The sequence below is a fragment of the Zerene cesonia genome, chromosome 11 (genome assembly GCF_012273895.1).
Source record: "Zerene cesonia ecotype Mississippi chromosome 11, Zerene_cesonia_1.1, whole genome shotgun sequence".
NCBI lineage: Eukaryota > Metazoa > Arthropoda > Insecta > Lepidoptera > Pieridae > Zerene > Zerene cesonia.
Genome location: NC_052112.1, coordinates 9,519,184 through 9,544,289, shown reverse-complemented (window position 1 = coordinate 9,544,289; position 25,106 = coordinate 9,519,184). Strand labels below are relative to the sequence as shown.

Genomic DNA, 25,106 nt, shown 5'->3' with positions numbered 1-25,106 from the left:
AAGATACACTATAAATTAGCGTTAGATTAGAGAATTGGTTATTCAAACCGCTTCAGCTACTACACTGTTACACCTGAAGACATTGATAAAGCATCCTTAATGCATTATATATTTAAAGACCATTTCCCAAACGTACAAAGCAATTGATTGCCGTGCCTGCGTTCGAACATTCCTCTCCGTAGAACGTGGTGACGTCGCGTTTTTATGCCAAGATTGACGTGAGCAATTTCATCGTGAATAGCCAATTTTTCTCTGAACTTTTTTTGGAACAAAGAATTAGGGACAGGAATGGGGAGTGTAGCCGATAAACCTTAAGTTTGAGAGGAAGTATCGCCTTCTAGAAGTAATTTAATGGAGTAACAGATAACCGTAAAGGTTTAGATTGTTACACATTTATCATCTGATACCCAAACACCTAAAAATACGAAAGTTCAGTGTAAATGCATCAGAAGTGAACACACACACAAGAACACCTCACTTATTTTCCTATCGCCAAGATAAAACACAATGGTAAATCTGTAATATTTATCAAGCGAACTACTTCATACATGTAATTGCTTTTTTGGCTTGCACTGAACATAGACCTAAAAAGTATACTACGAATTGTGCTCCTCCGACGATTTTAGGACATAACATTAGCCAATGTGAAGAACTCTTTTAAGACAAGATGCCCAAATGACCACAAAAATTCAAACACGCTTATACAAACTGCCACATAATCCAGAATTATCTGTGTAAAATTTATGTTGACATTCTTGTATTCTATAAATCATTTCAAACTCCAGAACCACATTAACCGCACATTTAGCTAGATTATAATGCTGCAACAAGGATCTTAATGAAATAAAACTATTTACAACTCAAGCAATTTTGGCAAGAGGTAGGCGAGGTGGAGCTTCTAATTGCTACATTAAGTACTTCCATACTGTTTACCTTAACCTATAATTTGCTAACTGGAGCAAACTAACTTCGAGTAAGACCTACGTTGGTGCGTTTTATTAGAGGCTGCCTACATAGAACAGGGTAGCCAACGTTTGAGTTTAGATCGAACGTACTCAGACATTTCTCGTTCTGGAGAGCAATTGTGGATCAGCATTTCTTATGAATTCTTCTTATTCTTGGTTCTCACAGTTTGGGAGTTACTTTTCTATTGTCAAGACTGGAATAAGTGATTTTGAAACGTAAAGCTAAATAGAATAGAACTAAAATCGATCGTACAGCTTTTGGATTCAGTCGAAATGGAATTATTTAATCACGATTAACAATTGCCTTACAACTTCACAACACAAACAACAGATTTGGATATAATACCAGCTCAGATTTGCTTCCATTAATCCAATTTAAAGGAAACCATGGTTACAGCAAGTTAGTTTGAAACAGCTACCTGTCAGTATTGTGCATGCAACTATGTAGTCGACTGTACAACACAAAGAGATGGGGATTACTCCACCTGCTTCTGGGATATTTATGGACGCATGTCGATATTTAGAATATTCCGTATTGTCTCTTACAACTAGATGACTAGTACCTAATCTCTACGTAGCATAAAACATATTTGCTTCATCTGACCTATGTATGCTAAAATCTTTAAAACTACGCAACGGACTTTGATAGGGTTTTTCTGAATAGATAGAGTGATTCAAGAGGAAGGTTTGTATATACGCATGTTTAATAACATCTAATAAACTACTCCGAATTTAATACTTGCGAAGTCGCGGGCATAAGCTAGTAAATTATAACTCGGTACGCCATAAGGCATATAAAACCGAAAGAGTAAAATAAATTCGATCAGTAAGGCAGGACCATAGGTGGCCAATGACTAATGCGTCTCCCAAGTATGACGAAAGACGCAGGTTCGAAGGACGCCTCACGATCAAGATTAAGAAATAATTTTCAAATATACATAATTATTTATATAATATAAATTTATTATTTTATTAATTATAATAATAAAAACTAAACCACTTCAAATTGTCAAGACTAGATCAAATTTAAACGAAACCACATGCCCACTGATCACTTTATGAATATTCACGTGAGTTCTAATACTATCACACCTACTCCCAACTTATTATAATTAATTACTTAACGTATTGCAGTATAAAGCTGTTATACATACAATAGCCAATAAAAATAACCATTAGAAATAGATTACGCATTGCCCTTGCCCTACAAATAAATATTCATTAGCTGTATCAAATATCATAACAGTGGTTGCTACCCCGTTGAATAAGGAAGTTGGCAAGCACGCTCGATTCCTATCCAAAAGCTATCAACTGTAATCCAAGATTAATCCGACCGGTCTCGGGCAATATCAGTGATTTATCACCAAGTATTCTGTGCTGTCTGGGCTGCGACATCAATCACTGAGCACCATTTGCTATCTCTGTGCAGTAAGTGATTACCTGCGAGTGGTTCTCGTAATGGTCAGTTAAAAGATGCGTTAATTTAACGCTAATTCAGATTATGTCATATTCCTCAACGATAACTTTTATAGACGTTTAAGGTTCAACTCTTCCTACTAATATAATATAATAATTGTATGTGTGGAGGGACAGAAGTTTGTTACTCTTTCACGCAAACACAGCTTATCGTAAATATATTAAATTTGGTGAAGAGATAGATTATAGTCTGGATTAGCCTAAAGGCTACTTTTTATCCAAGTACCACGTGAGTGACGCCGCGGGTTACAGCTAGTCAATGCATATATATCTAGCTCATTTACAGTCGGACCGCGGAGCGCGCAGGTTCTCTTAATGTCCTCGAACTATCTTCGCCAATTTATTGTTCTGTCGAGTTAAAACTTGGTTTTTGGACTAATTAGTAATGTAATTGCTAGAAGTTTTGTTGAGAACTGTTTTATTTCCGGGAAATTTTAAAGTTTCAATTTGGCACGTAGTTACAGTTTTCAGTTCTTGTAATGTGCTTTAAAAGGTTTTTTGTCAAGGGGTTTAAGATAAGTGCGTTAAATATATGACACGATATATTACTTCGCTCAATTCTTGATGTTTTATTTATTATTTTATCGCCTACCTACAGTTATAATTAATTAAATGTTAAAACCAATTTCTGTCTAGCGAAACGTATCTATCGTTTTCTTAAAATAATCCACAGCCTTTTTTTAGTGTTTTAGCATTGAAATACTTTATATAATCGAATCAAACCCCATCTCGTGACCAAAATTTTTTCTATTCTTTCAAAATTTCTCAATCCTTAGTCTTATTTGCTAAAATATAACAATGTGTATGCTATGATTTAAATAGCTTTATGTGCATGTTTCATTGTTTAATTTGTATTTATAAAGTTGTATCAGCCTGTTAAATATTTGTGTTGTTCATGTTTGTGTGTAAATTTGTATTTATTGCGCTCAATTGAAATTTAATATGAGATAAAAGGCATTGGAAAAAATTGTCAAGTGTTAAACCAGTAGCGTTATTGATTCACATATATTATTTTGGAAATTTACAATATATAGAATATTTTGTTATCTATATCTATAAAAATACTAGCTGATCTGGCAAATGCTGTTCTACCTGACTCTGATCATTTAGGGATATGAAAAATAGATGTTGGCCGATTCTCAAGCCTACCCAATATGCACACAAAATATCATAAGAATCGTTCCAGTCATTTAGGAGGAGTATGGTAACCAACATTGTGACAAAAGAATTGTATATATATAGAGATATACAAACATGTAATTACCAATCTCGGACGAAATAACTATTCTATACAATTTTGCTCAAATAACCTATTGTCCTACTATCCTACTAATATTATAAATGCGAAAGTTTATAAGGATGTGTGTGTGTGTCTCTTTTTACGCAAAAACTTCTGAACCGATTGTAATGAAATTTGGTACGTAGATAGCTGGACAACTGGAATAACATATAGGCATCTTTTTATCCCGATATTCCTACGGAATACGGACTTACGCGGGTGAAACCGCGGGGCGCAGCTAGTTGCGAATAATCCTAAAGGAGATTATTTTTTTAACATTTCATCCTAATTTAATTGCTTATTTCATTATATACTGTTTAATTACTTATTGTGATAAATACTACGAAATCCGGCTCGAAGGATCAATTTGGATGTCCTTTACACAACATAAGACACCAATAAATATACATAAATATACTACAGACTCGTCTAAGATATTACGAAGAACGCTCCACTGAATCTATTATACATTCTAGAAAAAGTGTTCCCCAAATAAAGCATATAAACAGGGCAGTGTAAACAAGAGTAAAAGTTAAAAGTTATTACAAAATATTGGCTATAGACACTCGCTATGTCTGCTTGCAATTAGTGGCAGCTGCTGTCTACGTGCTCTGGCATAATGATCGCCACTGATGAATTTTAATTTATGGCTTTAAGTGACATCTTGATTAGAATTAATCCGCTATTAAAGTTGGAGTACACGAATTAAAAATGTATGGGAATAGGGAGCTACGTCAAAACGTTTTAAGAAAATTGCGCGTAATGCTTGATGAATTTGAAAATTGTATAAAAATCGAACTAGAGAAGTGAGTATATTTAATTTTAAACATTTAAACACATTGAAAGTATTAAAAGTATCTAATAGATAGGTCAGCCATGTCTAAAATGTTGAATGAAAAGGTAGAATGAAATAGATATTTAATTTACTAAAAACCTCAACATCGAAAAGTTTATATTCAATTTTCCCGCCACTTCTCCGCAAATCAAATGAACCTGATTGATCGGCGTCTTTCGTATTCATTTTCAGGGTTCCGTATAACAATGTTTTGCATCACAGTGACATAGCTTTTGTAGATAGATATATATGTTTTCTTAAATACAAAGTGTAAATGTTTTTTCGCTATTAATTTTTTTATAACTTAGAAAGACACCGATAAGTATTAAATCCTGTCTTTCCATAGTTTACATATTTATTAAGAATGGATTTTATCGTAATATATGATACTACCACAAATATAAGTTGACGTTAACGGAATTAAATACAACACATAACCAAATTAATGCTGCTTGCGGGTCGCGAACTGAAACCAAACTAAAAGTAAATTCAAATTGATATCTTGGATTTTTTTAACAAAAAATACTATTTGAAAGAAGAAATTATTTCGACAATGCCTTTACCAACACACCATAAAACGAAGATGTTTTAATTACAACATAGATCAATGACATCCATAAAAAACCTTCATGCAAGTCATCTTCTAGGTGCAGAAGTAGAAATCGAACCGAAAGAAATTATTTCTACGGTACCCATACCGTTCTGCCAATTCGCTCTTCACTTCTTTCAACTTCTACAAGACCAACCGTGTTTCCGAGATCTATGAATAAAAGAATTCCTTTTAAACTTACGTTTTTGCAAACTTCCCGCCGTTTTAATGCGGTCGACAATTTTACAATCTACAGTCTTCAAGAAATCATGAGTGGTTTGACTGTTTAATAAAATATCATTTCGACTATTTCGATTTAACGAAAAAGAGCCGTACTCAACCGTCTGATGGCAATTGAGCGATAGTTTTCTCTTTTAAATTGTGATTAAATCACATTCAAAATCTGTTAAAAAGTCTTTAATTTCTAAACATATATCCCCGTAACATCAAGTAAGAAAATAGATTTCGTCAGTACCAAATTATTTTATCGCTTTTCGTTTAATCGTTGAAATCGTTAAAAAAAACGAACTTTGAAATAAATATATATAACAACCTATATAAATAAATAAATCATTTCCTAAATTGATAATCATCTCCATATATAAAAATAAAACTCAATTTCCTTTGCTCTCAACAAAACAAAAAAGTATAAACAAGTAAAATTTAATATTAAAAAAGGCGTGGATTCTTTATAGTCAGCAATAAAATCTTAACAAAGAAGAACTACATAAATTTTCGCCAGACATTATAAAAGTGTTATCTATTTAATCTTCATGCGATTAACAGGCGCCAGTCGACATCAAGATTGTTTCGAAATATTTATGAGACAAATACTAGATCAGTAAGCATACGACGGCTTACAAGTGACAATGATATTTAAATTGATTAGACCATATTGTGACCGTAAATTCTATTTTCCGTACTCACTACTATAAAGTAGCATTATGAATCAAACAACATGCTATATATGCATCAAAATTCATTTTCATATTGCAGGAATAGAGAAAACGACCACTAAAATTCAAACAAACGTTTTACAACTTACTCGAATTACTTACCTCAGCCAGTTAACGTCATAACGATGACGTCATAAAACTCAGCAAGACTGCACACAAGAAATACTCCAGCTTAAATTACTTCTCGAACATATCTCTCGGACTACACCGCAATTTTCTTTCCAGACATCTAATATTTATGGCTCCACATAATAACTACGTGGATGTAAAATACATATGATATAAGCCCTCGTGTATACGTTAGTTAGCTAGTTTGGAATAACGCTGAAACACGGAATCTTTTGGGGATAATACTCATTATGCTTTGCTCAATTGTGCTGGTATGCATCTGGTATAAATATCGTGGAAAAAGTCTCCCGAGGCTCCCCTTTGTGTTTCAATTGAGGGAAATATGAAAAAGTAAGTGTATAATTGAATTGGCTCTCCGTTTCCTATTGAAAGTAATCCTGACGGGCTTTTACTTTGATCAAATTTTTCAGGACTGTTTCGGTAATATAATATGACAGGGTTGAAGAATTTTTATTGGGATTGTGCAATTTGATGCCAGAGGCTAAGGTACCTCGCTAACGGGTAACACGTCAGCGTTTTGAATAATTTTATAGAGGAATATTTTACGGAAATGTATTGTATACATGCTTGACATGCGACTTTTCACCTCACTGTATTGTAGCTTTTCTTTGTAGATATTTCCATCCGCTTTGATACTTCTTGCATCTTTTGCTCCCGTGACTATAAATCTCTAGACCTTATATCCATTATTCCATTTAATGACGTATCCAAATATTCATATCTTTATGCAGAATATTAGTGCGAATGTATAAAGGTGCTAGCTATATCGATTAGTTGATTCTTCAATAGTTCTTTCCCAACAGGAAAAATCATGCAGACGTATCGAAAACATTTTACATACATTTCGTAAATTCAAATTCCTAAGAATGCTCTTCTCAAACTCTTCTATGTTAATAGTTACTATTAGCACTAACACTAGCATAACTTTCCTATATTTACGTCAACTGAAACGAGTATCCAATATAAACAAATGGCTTGTTAAATTATAGTATACTAAGCTTCAACAATTACTGCATCGATCTGTACATGAGCGCTCTTAATTATCTGGAGCAATTTATGACCGCAAATGAACATCTTGGGTTGCGAGCTGCGTCAATTTGTCGCTCCTACAGTCGACAATAACATCTAATACAATAACGACATACGCTGAACCACTATAATTGGAGTGCAAGATTATGGAATTAGAGATTAAATTAAACCAGACGTAAACTAGTGAAATAGCAGCATGCCACTGTGTTTCGTACGGTAAGTGGGGGAGCCGGAGGCCCGTTTCCATTTCCTCATCATATTTCCTTAAACAAAAAAAAAACGAAATATGGAGCTCTAAAACTTTGCTCCCAATTTGTGTAAAATCCCGTGTCCCCTCGCAATAGGACAGTTACATATTTATACATCTGTTTCACTAGTTGATATTTTATACGGACAAGTAAGTGGTTAGCCTCCTATCTCTAGTCAAACCGAGGCTTTTTTATTATTTTATACCGGGAATCGAAGGCAGGGCCCCTTAGTTGTATCCCCACGCGATACCACCGCAGCAAGGAAGTCACTTCTAGTCTTTTGTAAAGTGCCTAAAAATTCACTTCAAAAAATCCAAAATATGTCGCTGGAATATTCCAGAAATAAATAAACTTTCGATACCAAAGTAATCCTTTCGAATACAAACAAGAAGTCACCTTATAGGGTAAGTGTATTGAAGAAACGTCATGATATTTGAGGAAAACTTTTACCATTACCCAGTGTCGGAAAAATGGATGAATATCATAAAATTCAGGCGTATTTTTGCAGGTCGATATTATGAAGTGAAGAGATATTGTTATTAGTACATTAAGAAATATGCTACGAGCGACTTTTTATAGGGTAGCTTGTCTTTCTTTAGCTTAAAAGTTAAGTTATGTTGTAGTTACATTGGAAACGCATATTTACCAATTTACGTTCAAGTAAATCTAGAACACATATTTTGTCAATTTCAATAATATACTAGATTCTCGACCCGCCTCCGAGTTGAGTTGCTCTCTGAGTTGACGTTTTTTGTAAGTTTCCGTTTTAAGAGTACACAAAAAATACAATACAACAATAATTATTAAGATTCTTCCTGTTTTACCCGCATACAAAATCGTAAGCCAAACCGTTCATTGCATTTCAATCTTTTAGATTTATTTTTGTAAATGGTGTCCCATGTTGATCCTGTGTCATAAAAAAATATTTTAAATTCAAACTGTGTGATACTTTGAAAGCGACAAACAAATTCCCGAGTAAATTAACAGTCTACAATTAGCGACTTATCTACATGTCACATTTTTAATATACCGCCATCTATCAGATACCAAAAGAAATATATACGACTTTATGAAATTCAAAGTTCAAATACACATTGAAAATCTGACAGATTGTCCCTAAGAAATTAAATATTTTTTCGTTGCAAAAAGTTTATAATATCTGAAATCAGACCTAAAAATTATACTATAAATTTGCTCAATATTTGCTATATCAGTATAAATCAACATACTTTCGAATTTATAACATCACTAGCCCATACACTAATATTGCTTGCACTACGTGAAACAAAGTGTGAATGAATTTTCGCAGGTACATCGCGGTTAAACACATTTCGTTTTCGTTTATTCTAATAAAATCAGATAAAGATCAATATATCAAAATAAAATGTAATTAAAATCAAAGCAAACAAATAGTATTATAAGAGCATATATAAGGGCCACCAAGTTCGATGCTAGTCACTCCCCTAAACAGTTTTCTACATTCATTTAACCTAGAATAAGAAAATCGTCTCCCATCAATTGTGATAAGGAATATTTTTGCAAAATTTGAAAAATATTGCACCAAAGAATTTCTGATAATCCTTTCTTATCGACTGCGTTCGTCATGCAAAGAGCACAACCTTCAAGATTCAGTTTCCAAGATCGTTTAGGTTTACTTTGATTCATACATAAGCCATAAGCATTTATAGAGATTAACAGATTGTGAATAATCAGCAAAAAACGAGTTTTATAATGCCTTAAAGTATATGATCTAACTGCAGTAAAAATCGTCAAGTGCTAATCGGGCTCATGGCAGAAATAGATCCGAAGCAAAAAAAAATGGTTACCTATCCAATTTATGACCTAACCAACTTTGCTTAACCTCGTAAATTCATTATTTGTTGATCGGCAACAGAACAAACCAATGTTACTGATGTTCCTGTTTTTTTGTTCGATGAGAGGGTAAGCGGGAGACCCGTTTTCCTTTCAGTACCCTTTCTCAGCCCTTTCTATTTATCTCCTCGACGATCCTTTCTTTATCCCTTTCCATTTAAAGTTTGCAGTCCATTTCTAGAGGCGTAAGACATGCAAACGACTAAGAATGCCGGCCGAGACCATGTCACGTTGATCCCTGAAACACGTAATTTTATCAAAATCGATTGAGTTGGTGAAGAGTTCATTGGGAACATACATCATGACACTGGATTTTTAAATATTAAGATGGGATTAGTTAATAATTTATCCTGTTTTTCAATTTCATTTTTTATTTATTTTAGCTTTACAATAATTTCTGTACATATCACATAAATGTAATCAGTTTATGAAATTTTATTTTTAATGCCTATCTACAATGATTTGAGATTAATAGAAAAAAAGCATATAATGATTTTATGAGTGCATTTAAACGTGTGAGTTTTCACAATATCATTCTGTATTAAGTACAAGTAGGTACGATACTAGAGAGAGGTGAGATAACATTACAGTGTACAAGAAAATTCAAGACGATACCACATCGATACTATTTACATGCCATATCAGTTGTGGAGGTGTTTTAAAAATACACCTGCCATATAATTCTCTATTTAAAAAGAAAGTGTTGGTTAAAATTAGTGACACAATAAAATACCAGATAAAGTTGTGTATTTAAAAATCTAGTTTTATCTTAGTAGTAGTAGTAGTAGTCTAGTATAGTTAATAAACTGTCAAATACTTGAGTACTAAGATTATTTTTATTTATTTTTTATTTTTTCGTTAAAAAAAGCACAATTCTTATGAGAAACCATAGATAACAAAGAAATTCACACAAATTCGTAAAAAAAAAGAATGTGTCATCGCACAATTTGTTTAAAGAGATGTAAAACATAATATAAAACCGCACCATATTTCTAAAAGCATCGAACATTCGAGATGATTTTCAAATACCAGAAATTGTAAATCAAAAACCTTTTAACGGAACGCCACAACACTAATTAAGTAAGGTACTTCATACAAACTTCCATGGAACCCAATTACGCGCGTAATACAAAATATTACGCGAAATAATAGCTGAAGTACACCCACTATACAACCGGGGATCCGGGAGTAATTTTCTTTATTAGCCGCGTCATAAAATTATTACGCCTATACCCCTTAATTTTTAATAACCGCCCGTCATTTTTTTTCATCATACCCGTTACGAGCGACTGAATAATTCCCGCGTCAATTTTAATATTTACCACATTTTCTGTATAATCTGTCCTTCGGCTTTGTCATAGTCTGTGACACATGACATGACACTTATGAAATCGTTTAGGACCCCCAAATAAATGACCTTTCGTTGAATGCATTATTCTTTCGTTTATCTCTATTTACTGTGATTCTATTTTTGTGGTTAGCTCATTAGCGTAACAATCTGGAATTCAGACTTCAAACAACAGGGGACTTAACTTAAAACCTCAGCTTGGCTCAGAAGTTTAAAAGTCTAATGATTCACGTAGCGCATTTAAAAACAGCTAACCAATGATGCCACAGGATGCTTTTTTCTTTTGTTAGTACAATATGTGCAAAAATATTAAAGGTTTTGCTTCACAATTTCATGTTCCAAATTACCATAAATAGATAATATCGACTAATAGGTCCGTTCCTATCATATTTAGTCATATTTTGGCATACAAATAAATTATATAAAATCCTTAGTTCAGGAGAATTCCACCGTACCGCAACAGATTTGCTTCTAATAGAAATTTCCTAATTCTAATTTATTCTCTACACTTCTGTTGGAACTCATAGTATACCCTTTACAGTATAAAGCTGTCCATTCAAATTCCAACATATTCCATTTACTTGTTTAATCACTTAAAAGACCTGGTTGCTTTTTGGATAAATCCTCGGACGTATAAATTTTGTACACCACTTGTGATTATAAAAGACAAGCTGCGTCCCACGGTTTCACGCGCGTAAGTCCGTATCCCGTAGGAATATCGGGATAGAAACTTGCCTGTATGTCATTCTAGTTGTCCAGCTGTCTACATACCAAATTTCGTTTCAATCGGTTCAGTACTTTTTGCGTGAAAGAGCAACAAACACACACACATCCTTACAAACTATCTCATTTATAATATTAGTAGGATGGGATACGCAGTGTTTTAGACATATCTAATATTAACAAATAAAATTTACCTCTATATCAATATTACATTAGAGGAACAATATGTGAAAAATTTATCACATACCTTCTGTGTTGTTTGTTTTTTAATCAACAGACCAGAAGTACTTAGCCGAGGTTCCCAAAACATAAGAAGGTTCTCAATTCGATACTATTTATTTTTAATCTGTTACTCTATAACTTTTGTGGGTTTTCAAGCGATTTTAATGTTTGTTGTTGATAAAACATTGTTGTTATTTGGTCCCATTTTAGAATCTGTAGTATCACTTCCCCACAGGGCGACGGTAACCGACATAACCCACGGCTCCATCCCCGGGGGCCGTGGGTATCTATGCAAGATTTCCCCACTATAAAATAAAAAAAAGGGCGTCGGTAACCTTTTTTGTAGATAATCATTATTTTAATCATATAGAATGTGGGTCAAGCCCTCTTCAGATTCTCTCCCTAAGATCTCATGTAAATTAAGAAATTCAACTAAAGTACTTATATACGAAAGCAATTAAATGATCATTCGAAGGTTTTGGAGTGAACGAATTTAATTTGGTTGGGTTTTTCGTGACATATTAAAAACTAAATTTCGCCTACATTTATTCAAAGTAGATCATACTCGGTAAATATGTATGCTTCTATATAAGTATATAAGTGTTCAAAATTATTATTTTACTCTGTATTCTAATGTTATGAAACTGCCAGATAAAAACATAAAAATCTCTACCTATCATTAGAGTAACTTTACCAATAAAGAAAACGTTTCCACGTTATTAAAATAATTTCACGAGCAGGATGAATTTTTACGCTAAGTTCAATTGTTTGTAGTTATTCAACTCGAGACTTATCTACCCTAGACATAATTAAAAAAAAATAGTCATTACTCAGTTTCACGTAAGAAATTACTGAAAAGTATTTGTACTAGATCCTTATCAATAGTGCTAACAACTGGTATCATTAATTTATTTAACGATATCAAATATAAAATATTTACCTTACCCTATAATATTAAACTAAACAGTTTGTTTCTTTGAACGCGCACATATTAAGGACTGCTGATTTTATATTTCACTGTTGGATAATCCATTTAGGAGGACAGAAATAGGAATGGATTGGGAAGGGCTAGGAGAAGGAAATAGGCCTCCGGCTCCCCCACTCACCGTACGAAACACAATAGCAAGCTATTATTCCACGCCGGTTTTCTGTGGGGGTGTGGTACTTCCCCGGTGCGAGCTGGCCCAATTCGTGCCGAAGCGTGCTCGACTACCACATCCAGGTTATATAACACGACGTGGGTGAAACCGTTGAACACATATCCACATTATTGAAAACCGTGCAATATTATACGAATAAGAATTTCCATTGTACGTAGCCGAATGCGAATATTTCATTACCCAATTCAAAGTAAAACAATAGACTGAAACTCAAAGCGCAAAGACCTAACCAGAGCATATTTTACGACTGCATACCAAAACGAAGCAATGAACGTTCCTACCCCAATAAAAGCCTAATGGATCTTCTTACGAAACTCCCATCTCAAATGCGAAAGTTCACTAATCGATTTCGATACATTTCCTTCGATTTCGACGTGTTTAATTAAATTCTTTTATTTCGCCTGTCACCTTTATTGCTTCTGTTGTTAATTGTTATTAGATACCGTACATTCATTCACGGCTTACTCAAACAATGTGACACGCGGATGTTTAATGATCTAATTAAGTATAAGTGTTGCTTTTTACTAAACTGAATCGAACTAAATCGAACTAAATCGATGTTCGTAAAAACGAAGGAGGTTTCGACTGTATTTTTTTTTTTATTTGCTACTCGTTAACTCCGTTAAGTGTCAATTTATTGACGTATTTTTGCGTTTGATATTAAATTGTTGAAAGAATTATTAAATAGCACAGATCACTGTCAGCTACAGTCGGCATTATGTTTGTTTTATTTGTTTACATAAAAAGATATATAAGTTTATATCTGCTATAAAATTATCGTTACAGACATTGCTTAGCCCGCCTTAAATATCAATTGCTAATAAATTAATTCATAAATTACTAAATTCTGAGTGTGATAGTGACAGAACGCTAATCGAAATAGAATAATTAATAGAAGTCGCACAACAGCTAAGATTTCAAATGCTAAACATATACAGATTACTAGTCTATTACTTTTTGGCCCTGGTCAACTTGGACCGTGGCAAACATTTCATTTCTAACCTACGTAAACAATCGATGCATTAAACGAAATGTTTAAAAAAAACTTCAATTTGTCACCAACATGAATTACAGAGACGTCCAAAAACGTTATCCCAAAAACTTTAGCTCTGAATTATTGCCTTCAAGAGTTATCAGATGGGAAGCAAAAAATTTGCTCACAGAAATGGGACAGAAACTTTTTGCTGGCGAATAAAAGCAATGTCTTGTACTTGAGATGAATATGGAAACCTTTGTTTTAGCAGGAGTTTGAATTTTCGCAGAGTGAGCAGAATGGTCTTCAATATTTCGTGCCCAAAGGGCGCTAAGGATATAATGGGGTCTCGCTTTTATGTCTATCATGATTAAAAAAATAACTATTACATTTATATATAGAATAACAACTTCCTTTTGGTTTTGCCCGCGATGAACATTAATAAAAACTGATTAGTTACCATAGATTATACACTTATATGTTAGTAACCTCATTGACTTTATATGCTGACACTTCACAGATAACATATACTAGCTGTGACCCGCGGTCGAAACCGCGTAAGTCCGTATCCCGTAGGAATATCGGTATAAAAAGTGCCTATGTGTTATTTCAGTTGTCCAGCTATCTACGAAGAAAATTTCATTGCAATCGGTTCAGTAGTTTTTGCGTAAACGAGTAACAGACGCACGCATACATATGCATCCATCCTCACAAACTTTCGCATTTATAGTATTATTATTCGCCAATAGATGTCAGGAAGAATCATAATAAATTGGGACTACTCAAACGCAAGTAAGTTTAAGTCGATAAAACACGAATAAAACACGAATATGACATTTTCTAAAAAAAATTCCTAGCTAGATCGATTTATCGCCCCCGAAACCCCCTATATACTAAATTTCATGAAAATCGTTGGAGCCGATTCCGAGATTCCAATTTTATATATATATATATATATATATATACAAGAATTGCTCGTTTAAAGGTATAAGATAAGAGCAGATAACACAATAACAGACTATTTACGCATTAAATATATACCAATTATCTAATTCTATTCTTATATTTTTTCAGTTTACTGTATTATGATATTCTATATGAATAAATACGATAATGTAGTCAATATAAATAAAGAATTAAAGATTATTTTGAAAAGCATTAAATTCTGCATGGAAATAAATAACCTTCATTAGTAAGTAACAAGAAAATACGATGACAGTATAAATATTCATCAAGATTTGACATACGTAAGATGCCTCTTCTGGAAAACATTACAGAAACATTAAAATTCAGACAAGATCACTTGATTATCGTCACTTTTGCATATTGAATCTCAAAACATTTATTTTTCGAATTGACTTAATCGAAACCAAAAAATACTCAATTCAGTTAAATTTTTAGTTAATGGCAATTTTGCTTTGTACAATTCTACTAGTGTCCAAATAATACTCATGACAACTATAAACCATATAAGGAATTGTCAAGTGTCAGATGCCAGTGTCAAAGAAATGTCAATTGAGTCAAGAACAACGGTCCTCCTTTAATCTCCGCAGTATCAAAGAAAGGTAATTAGCGTCAAGTTTTACAGTTCTAGTAATGCCAATTCGTGAGAACAGAGCCCCCATTCACGCTCGTAAACGAAAGCGCTTTGCGACTTAATAAGATTTTCAACTGCTAGCCTTCAAACTTCTCAATGCTAAGCTATAAAGTAGCTATTTTCATCGAGTTCGACGAAAAATTTTTGAGCTTAAAACTTTATTCCAGATAATATGGAATCCCGAGTGTCTATTTTATTATTAGAATATTTCATACACATTTTAATCCGAATGAAAAAAGGTGCAGGGCCTCAAATCGACTCTACCCACATGGTCCTAAAAATTTTACTTAGTTCTATTTTAACTGTCAAAGAAATAAATATATCAATTATACAGATTGCGCCAATGTCTACGGTATTTTCTACATCCGATTTGAAAATAACTTTAAATGCTTAAAATGTAATGCGTGTGAATTTGTGCCTACGTCCATTCTCGGTTCTTAAACTATCTCCGTACCCAATTTTATGTAAAGCGGTCTAGTAGTTCTTGAGATATTATGTATACTAACATAGATTAAATTTCATACAGATCATTAAATGAATCAAAAAACCTTGGCGATTTTTTATCGCCCAGAATCTAACCTATTACATATTTCAGAATGTTTAAATATATTTAAAAATGATGCCCTGAGTCATTATACACTAAGCCACTTATAAGATAGGTAGATACGTAAAGAGATTCAACAAAACAATAAAGTTCAATTTGAAACTAATTTGTTGCTTGGTTCCCCACCGCTTAATGGCGTGGATGTAGAAAGTTTAGGAACCTTCCTTAAAAAATTTTTTCTCATTATTATTTATTTCATTCTGTTGTATATATCTGTAGATATGATTTTATAAAACATATAGATATACCCAAAGAAGAAAGAACAAAGGAGTATCAAGTATGTATCTGTACGAATTAGGCCAGCTCTCATCGGAGAAGGTACCACACCCCGACAGAAACGCGACGTGAATTAGTAGCATGCTACTGTGTTTTGTTCAGTGAGTAGAGGAGCTGGAAGCCCGATTCCTTTTCCTTATCCTTCCAAGTCCTTTCCTTTATACTTTTAGGGGTAAAGGATCTTAATAAAAGGGGACAACGCAATTTCAGCTGCATGAACGGTGGTAATCAATTACTATTAGGCGATCCGCCGGCTCCGTTGTCCGTTGTTAAATGTTTTACTTTATTAAAATAGCTATACAGTTTTGTTTTATTTTTATTTTCAACAATACCGAATCCCCTCTCATTCAGTTCTTCGACACTATCGATATACATATTTCGATATTTTAAAGAAGCGTGAAGCACTGTTTTAGTATACCAATTTCAGAATACAAATTACGGTACACTTTCAGGGGAAATGCTTAAACACGACGCCTGTTTTCGACTTTGGACCATTTAAAACAGATAATCCGCAACTTTTCTTTTCAGGCGCCATTCTAAAAGCGGAAAGTTTATTTCGATCACGAAACTGATAGCGTTATTCGAGAAAATTCCGTGGAAGTAAATTAAGTCACGGCTGTCACGTTTGAAACGCAATAATTTTACTTTTTAATACCGTTTTTTATCGGATGGATGGTAATGGTGGGTACACACATTCAGTGATGCATACTGGCTTGACAGTTGGCTTGAACTGTCGGTCTTAGACTAACATTCTAATTTTCTTACAAAATGTTATGTTAAATATTAATAATTACCACTTCAATATAAGTACACCTACATATTTATATGTGTTTCCTAAAAATATAAATGAAAAGAAAATAAATGGTGTGGTTCACCTTGTTTATCTATAACAAGCTTCTTTAAGTGATTAAAAGAAATCAGTATTTAGCTATAATAAATAACAACAGATTTTTAAGATTTCTTTTCCTAGCAAGCATTAACAAAATTATGAATTTATACGTTATCCTTTCCTCATTTCATCTCGCAGGTCATAACGTTAAAAATAAATCTCGATCGTGTTCCGCCATTAGAACAGCAGATAATATCCCTGGAGGCACCTTCGCTGTCATCTATTAAAATATTTGTTTGTCATTTTTGCGAGGCCAGTTCTACGCATACTTATACTTATACTTCCCCGCAGCTGAATAAGATATTTGATGAAGCAATTTGAGTTCGCCTTGAATACTGATAAGTTCTAAAAATATATTCGACTATTGGTCCGCACCGGCTTCTTCTGTGGTACAAAAGTAGCCTATAGCATTCAGGGATCACGTACCTATCCAACGATAAAAGAATTTTCGGAATCCGTCCAGCAGATCCTGAGATAAAACATGTAAATAAACAAAGATACTCTTTAACTTGTTCTATTAGTTTAGATGACAGATTTTAAAGCAACGCGCTACGAATGTCCGTTACTTAAAAGGTGTTGGTTAACCTTTAAATTTATATAGTAATACATGATAATATTTATCCAACAATAATTCAAGTCTTGATAACTTTTGGTGCCTCTTCTTAACAGTCTTACGCTGTCCTAATTTCAGACCTTAGTCTCGTTTCAACAAATACAAAACTTTACTGGACCCCGCCCATTACATAAGTATATTATTATGAATGTAGATTCATCATCTAAAAAAACCCCTAGCCTATAACGCTTATCCCAAATATCCACTGCTCAAAGAAACATCTAATTACAGATCCAATAATCGCGCCCATCAGCCGTAATGGCATTTAATATCCTAGTTTTATTCGCAATAAGCTGTTAATGAGCCATTATCTTAGGTACCCTTCGACGCACTTGCCAAAACGCACCGGCTCTCAAATATCTGAGGCGTAGTTCCTCGCACACAGATGGAGTTAATAGCTAATAATTTTTGTGGTAAACTCTATGGCTTTTATTTAACATATAAGTATGCTAAACACCAGTTTGACGCATGGGAAAAAACCGTCTCGACATCGTAAAATGTGGTAATCCCAGACAAATAAACATATTTTATTGTATTTATTCAATCTGTCTACAGATTCGGGGTTTTTTGCTTTAGGCTTTTAATTGTAATATTAACAGTCTGTTTCGTTTAATGTTTAATAAATACATAATAAGGTACACCATATTTGATGTAGGTAATTTAATTTCGATGTAATTTAACACTTTGACACTGTTGTAGCTTTATTAATATCAAATAAGGTTTTACCTTTGACGATTATTGCTCCCGTTCGTTGGCGTCTATTAGTAAGCATTCCATAAACGTATTCGTGTGAAAAAATAAAGGTTATTACGTTTGTTTATGTATCAACACTGTAGTAACCTTACACATCGCAATTATTATATATAGCGGTTAGTTCTTATCTTGTAAGAAAATTCGGTCTTTTTTCTGAATAATGAATATTTTCTACAATAAAGGTACCTAGGTACCCTAGACGTTGAGTGGGGGTTTTTCCACACAAGGGTTTTCTCCACATTCTAAAATGGGACCAAATGAAAACAGTTTCCTATTAAAGAATCATCATGTTATCTGTTGATAACCCACAGAGTAACAAAAAAAAATGCTATTCAGATTCAGAACCTCCTTCGTTTCTGGAAACTTCTGTTAAAGACGAATTTCGAAACCGTAGCTGAATATTTCTAATTATAATATCATTCCGTTGAATTGAATTTGTGTTGCTTGGTTGTAATACATAGAACTTGTTAAGATTTCACCGAAGCGACGCAACACAAAGTATAAATAACTAGCTTTTCGCCCGCGGCTTCGGACACGTTGTCAAAGGAAATGCAGTCCTGATTTTGGTTTTACCTGAATTATATCTGTTACGGTACAATTTACTGGATAAAAACTTTGTACCAAATTTCATCCAAATCAGTTCTGCGGTTTAGGTGTAAAGAAGAGACAGACAGAGCTGAGAAAGCGACTACACATCTCATTGGTTTCGTCAATACCTTCGAGATAAAAAGCTAGACGTGTTTTTGGGTGGTCTCTCCCGTAGCCTTTTTTTATTATGTTTTATTTCATCATCGTCATCAGCCCATACATTTTCCCACTGCTGGGACATAGGCGGTATGAGGATACAGACAACGTTGGCCGAGTTGGCAGATGTCACATATCGTCGAACTTTTGATCCTTGGGCATGCCGGATACATCACGATATTTATCTTCATCGTTTTGAGTAGAGTTTTTGACTTACCATCATAGACTTCGTCACCCATCAGGTGGGACTGCGGTCAAACCTCTACCTATCACTACATAGTATAAAGCAAAGTCACCTTCTGCGTCTGTCCCTGTGTTTGCATGCTTAAATCGTTAAAACTACGCAACGGATTTGATGAAGTTTTTTTAATAAATATATATTTAAGAGGAAGGTTCATATGTTATGTATAACATAGAACATCTATTAAACTACTCCGATTTTAACGCATGTAAAGCCGCAGGCAAAAGCTAGTCTCTTATAAAAAAACAATAATCATAATTTAGTTTAGGCTGTTGCTTAAAAATTTATACAGGTATCGAATAAAATATATTTTCCATCGAGAATTATAAAACGTATATTAAATATTAACAATATCCTGATAAAAATCAATATACAAGGAAAATGTTTTTTAATAACGTTCTGAAATTTATGATTTCGCAATACTTTGAAAAAGAAATATCGTATTCGAGATTCACCTGGAAAAATCGCTAACAATATTCTTTTATAATGTTATATTAAAATTTAGTAATAAGAATTATGCTTCTTCACCACTTACTGATGATATTAGGCACATAATGGCGTATTTACGATTATGTGATACCTTCAAATATATATTTATAATTTTAACAGATAGTGAAACATCCAGAACTTAGAAACGGGCCTTAAATTGTTATTTGAATAGATATTTATTTAGTTACGCTAAATAGCAAAATCCTTTCCTGTTTTAATATTTGAGAACAAAACAGCAACCATTTGATATTCAAAAGAAATGATCAGGGAAAATGTTAAATATTTAAATAAACGTATTTCTAAGACAAAACCAAATTAACTTGTGGAAATTATATTCCTATAGAAAACGAGATAAAAAAGCTCTCAAAACACTCTACAAAACCACTTCCTATCTTCCAAGAATATTGCTAATGCTTCCCGTGCCTTAATTTTCTTACGTTTCGCTGTTTACTTTCCTCGTTCATTATTTTTGATGTGGATGCAATTGGTTTGAACGACGTCGTCGATATTTCTTGAGAATCAAGTGTATTGTCAATAGTATAAAGAGTTGTTGCATTATCTGTAATGGAATTTCTTTTAGCCACTTCGTAAGTCGGATGACTGTCTTCTACTTCGTTTATATCTATACTAATAAGCGGCATACCGCTCATTGCCGATTCGACCTTACTTCCAGTTAACTTCTCAACTATTTCTATGCTAATATTGTTTTGCTTATCAATTTCTTGAGACATCTTTTCTATTAATTCAATAACGCTTTTATTCAAGTCTTGTTTACCGAAATCTTCTTGGTATTTATTTCTATCAACTGTTTCTTTACTTGAATTTAATGAAATAACATCTAGTTCACCATCATCTTTACGTGTGTGATCACTGTCAACATTTCTTAAAACTTTTCTCGTTGAAACAGTCGATCTGTCGCTCTCGTTATTGATGTAAACATTCAAATCCAATGTCGCATTTTTCACGTTTTCATCCAAACTTTTGTCAATCATATTGTCAATTAAAGTTTCCAAAGAGAAATTTGCGGATTCCGTTTTATACAAATACAATGCTTCCGAGTTAACATCGCCATTTTCCCGTTTCGTCAGATACTTTTTCAAGTATTTGGGAGTAAAATTTAGCGGCTCATGTTCTGAAAACATCGACGCAAAAAACTTTGTTTGTCTCGTGTCATCGTTTCCCTTAAAATGTTTTATTTCGCTACGGGGCTGTTTGCTGTGAAATACTTGTTTATTCAGTGGCCACCTCGTTTTTGAAAGATTTATACCGTCCCCCTTCAATTTGTCCGATTTGGTATTCTTAACTTGTTCTCGTAAATTATACCTCATTTCCAATTTAGGCAGCCTCTTGTGCTTTAATACTAACTCCTTAAATGGATTTGGACGCAATATGAATTCATTTACCGGCCTCTCCGTCCTCCCTGGAACATTATTTTATAAAGTTAGAGTACGTAATCAAATTATATATCTGATCTAACTTTTTTTATCGAGTTATGCGAATAAATGTAAAGAAAATTATCACCGCTTACAATATTCATAGTAAAATGTACAACAATATTAACCTATTTCGAATATTTCAATTTCAATGGAAACAGCGAACGTTTTAGAAGTACATTTTATTTTAAAAAATTAATGTAATTAAAATAGTTTTGCGGCGGTGGCGGTAAATTTTAAATTATGTATTTTCACGATTCAAAAGCGCTTCTGAAGGAAGTCCATTTAAATGAAAAAATGTTAAAATTTGACTATGTTTGAGTTTGACAGTCATTATTACTATGACGGAAATAACGTTCATTTTTTGTTACGTAAATATTTTAAAATAAATAAACGCAACTAGAGAGTTTTGCCCGCGATACCACTCTCTCTAAAGTGAAGTATTCGTACAGATTAAATAACAACGCTTTTGAACTGTATTGAGGATATTTTATATTCAGAAAATGTAAATTTATAACTACGACTATTATCTCATTAACTACAGTTATACGAGTGTTTCAAATTAAAATGAAAACTGCTGCTTTTCGTTCAGCTTATTGAGTTGAAGCCATTGTGTAAGATTTGTGTTCTACTACAATTGTTATTGTATTGCGCACTAACTTATTATACATTTATCTACTATATAAAAATAAGTCGGGTTTTCCTTCCTGACGCTATAACTCCAGAACGCACGAACCGATTTCCATGGTTTTGCATTCGTTGGAAAGGTCTCGAGCTCCGTGAGGTTTATAGCAAAGAACATTCAGGAAAAATTTCAACAGAAAAGTGTGAAAATCATTTTTCACATACAGCCATCTGGTGGCGAAACGGAGTTCGCCGGGTTTGCTAGTCTACTATATAAAAATAAGTCGGGTTTTCCTTCCTGACGCTATAACTCCAGAACGCAGGAACCGATTTCCACGGTTTTGCATTCGTTGGAAAGGTCTCGGGCTCCGTGAGGTTTATAGCAAAGAAAATTCAGGAAAAATTTGAACAAAAAAGCGGGAAAATAATTTTTTACATACAGCCATCTGGTGGCGAAACGGAGTTCGCTGGGTTTGCTAGTTGTGAATAGTTCCTGTTCTTTAATCAAAACCCTACAATTCATATATATTATCTTCATGCTATTGACTGAAACAATTGTGATATAAGCCCTCAAATTTATTCTACACACCTTTACTATCGCGATCTTCAAATATATCGAACAGCTCTTTCTCGTGTTCAATTAAAAACATGATAGGTTGAGTTTTGTGGCCGTCAATTTTTGATATCGGGTTCTGATCGTTCTTCCTTTTGTTTATAGGCTTGAAGCAGTTGTTCGGGTAGCAGTATGTGGCCTGGTCTTGGCACATTTGGACACACACACACGCCGGCGGGTGGCTCTGGAACTCCGAGAAGACCACGTTGAAGAAGTGTTCCACTGATGACGCGCTCTCGCAGGACCTCTGCGTCATCGTGTTGGCATATTCGGAAGTGGTGGCTGATGTGAAAATTTAAAAACATTATTGTATTTATTATATTCTTATGATTGGGAATAATTAATTAAATAGAGTCCATAAAAGGCTTCATATTTAAATTACACAATTATAAATTAATTAATTTTTGTGTATGCGTACACGATAATAAAAATGTAACCTTGTCAGTTTTACCTTATTTATTTATGTATCAAGATAGAAGTTAAAACAAATATTTCAACGTGTAACACTCAAATTAGACTAATTTATTTTTAAAACAAAGCATAATTATAATTAGACCAGATAATGGACAAGCATACTCTTAAAATGTATTTTTAAATCATATAATTTTTATTGAGAGGTGTAAAGCTAAGGATTTGACTTTTAAAAGAAAAGATGGGATATGAAAAGGTTTTACGAAGGGAATAGTATGGGACTTTGGACAGATGGACCTTGAAGGGAGAAGGATACGGGCCTCCAGCTGGATAGTTACATTATTTATTAAATAATTAGCTATAATGACAACAACTAACGCAAAAGAATAAAAAACAACCGTCACTTACATTTAGCAAACACAAAAACAACACAGTAAAACACGCTAAGCCTGTACATCCCAAATTAAATAACTATTATGAGAAAAATATAAAGTAATTTCATGAAATTCACAAGTCTAACGCAGTAACGCCACTGCTTTTGTCTGAACGAAATCATAGCTTGCACTGCAATTGTTTTAAAACAAGTGACACAATGGCTGTAAGCAAATTCAAAAGGAAGTTCCCAGGGCTGAATGGGAACAATTATTGTTTAAACAAATGTATCGCACTAATATTATAAATGTGAAAGCTTGTTTGTTTCGATGTTTGAGCGTCAATCACACTGAAACGGATTTTGATATACAGAGGGAATGAGCTGACTTGGGTGTTAGGTTACTTTTTAGCCCGGTTAAATCCTCCTTTGGGATAAAACAGGAATCCTGCTATCCGGGCGGAGCCGATACGAGCGTCTAGTAAATCATATTATAATGATTTGATCAAATGTTATCGGTTCTTATTAAGACTATGAAGATTAATATGATTATAGGTAATCAAGAAATACTTAAAATATGCTATGTAAATTAACAAAGTTATTTACTTGTCATGCCATTTCTTAAATATACGATGACCATCACCTTGAAGGGAGATGTTACCTACCAAGCCCACAGGTAATTTTCTACTTAAAATTATTTGCATTGCACTACTATTACTATTAATGTTTAATCGATGGATAATATCTACCATTGAAATCGCTGCCGGCGGTTATATAGAAGATCTGTATCTTAATTTTTATATACTTCCTACACAATTATTACAATGGATACTGAAAGAAGCAAATTAAAAAGAACATACTTCTATTGTTCCTTACATATCAAAAATAAAAGGCAGATCTCAGCTCACAGACATAAGTATAAATGGAAAAGAAAGACAATCAGGTGTCTCGGCTTATAAAATGGTATTGTTACGAGAAATATTATGTTCGTATTTATAATATGAAAAAATAAATCTTCAACATGCATAGATACAAGACTAGCAATGACGGCTTTTAAATTTTTTATTGTTTTTATTGCTTACAAATAAAGTAAATTCGAAATAATTCAACCGTCATCCCAAAAACAAGTAGGATCTCATTTAACTGTAATTTTTTCTCAACCGATTGACGTGATACTTCTTGGGTTTGATGGGGAATTGTTGTCGTTTTGCCTCATTATAATATTTGATGTAGTATCTCCCCCTATGCTGCGCTAAGATGTAGTAGTGAGCAGTTCAGGGTAACATCGAGATTAAATCCAAAGAAGGCACCCCCTCTTTGTTATATGTAACTGACTACTTTAGCTTCGATTTGAATCCAAACTCAAAGGTTCAATTCAAACTCTACAGAGTTATCAATTATCGAAGATCGGTGTTATTGCAATCCTACTAATATTATAAATGAGAAAGTTTGTGAGGAAGTGTGTTTATTTGTTGCTCTTTCACGCAAAAACTACTGAACCGATTGCAATGAAATTTGGTACGTAGACAGCTGGACAATTGGAATAACATAAGAATAACATAAGCTTTTTATCCCGATATTCCTACGGGATGCGGACTTACGCGAGTGAAACCGCGGGGCGCAGCTAGTAATTTCATAAATTTAT

The 25,106-nt window shown here is 33.5% G+C and overlaps 1 protein-coding gene across 1 annotated transcript in view; it reads right to left on the bottom strand.

Moving 5' to 3' along the window:
- The window catches only part of LOC119829861 (activating signal cointegrator 1 complex subunit 3-like), a 33,300-nt gene extending 10,323 nt beyond the window's left edge, over positions 1 to 22,977 (bottom strand). Inside the window, exons 1-3 of the mRNA XM_038352559.1 lie at positions 22,657 to 22,977; positions 20,930 to 21,430; positions 20,448 to 20,848 (exon numbers count right to left, since the gene is read on the bottom strand). Of these exons, the coding sequence (XP_038208487.1) occupies positions 20,448 to 20,848; positions 20,930 to 21,430; positions 22,657 to 22,936 (1,182 nt within the window). The 5' untranslated portion in view covers positions 22,937 to 22,977. The remainder of the gene's footprint in view (positions 1 to 20,447; positions 20,849 to 20,929; positions 21,431 to 22,656) is intronic.
- Positions 22,978 to 25,106: the final 2,129 nt, after the last annotated feature.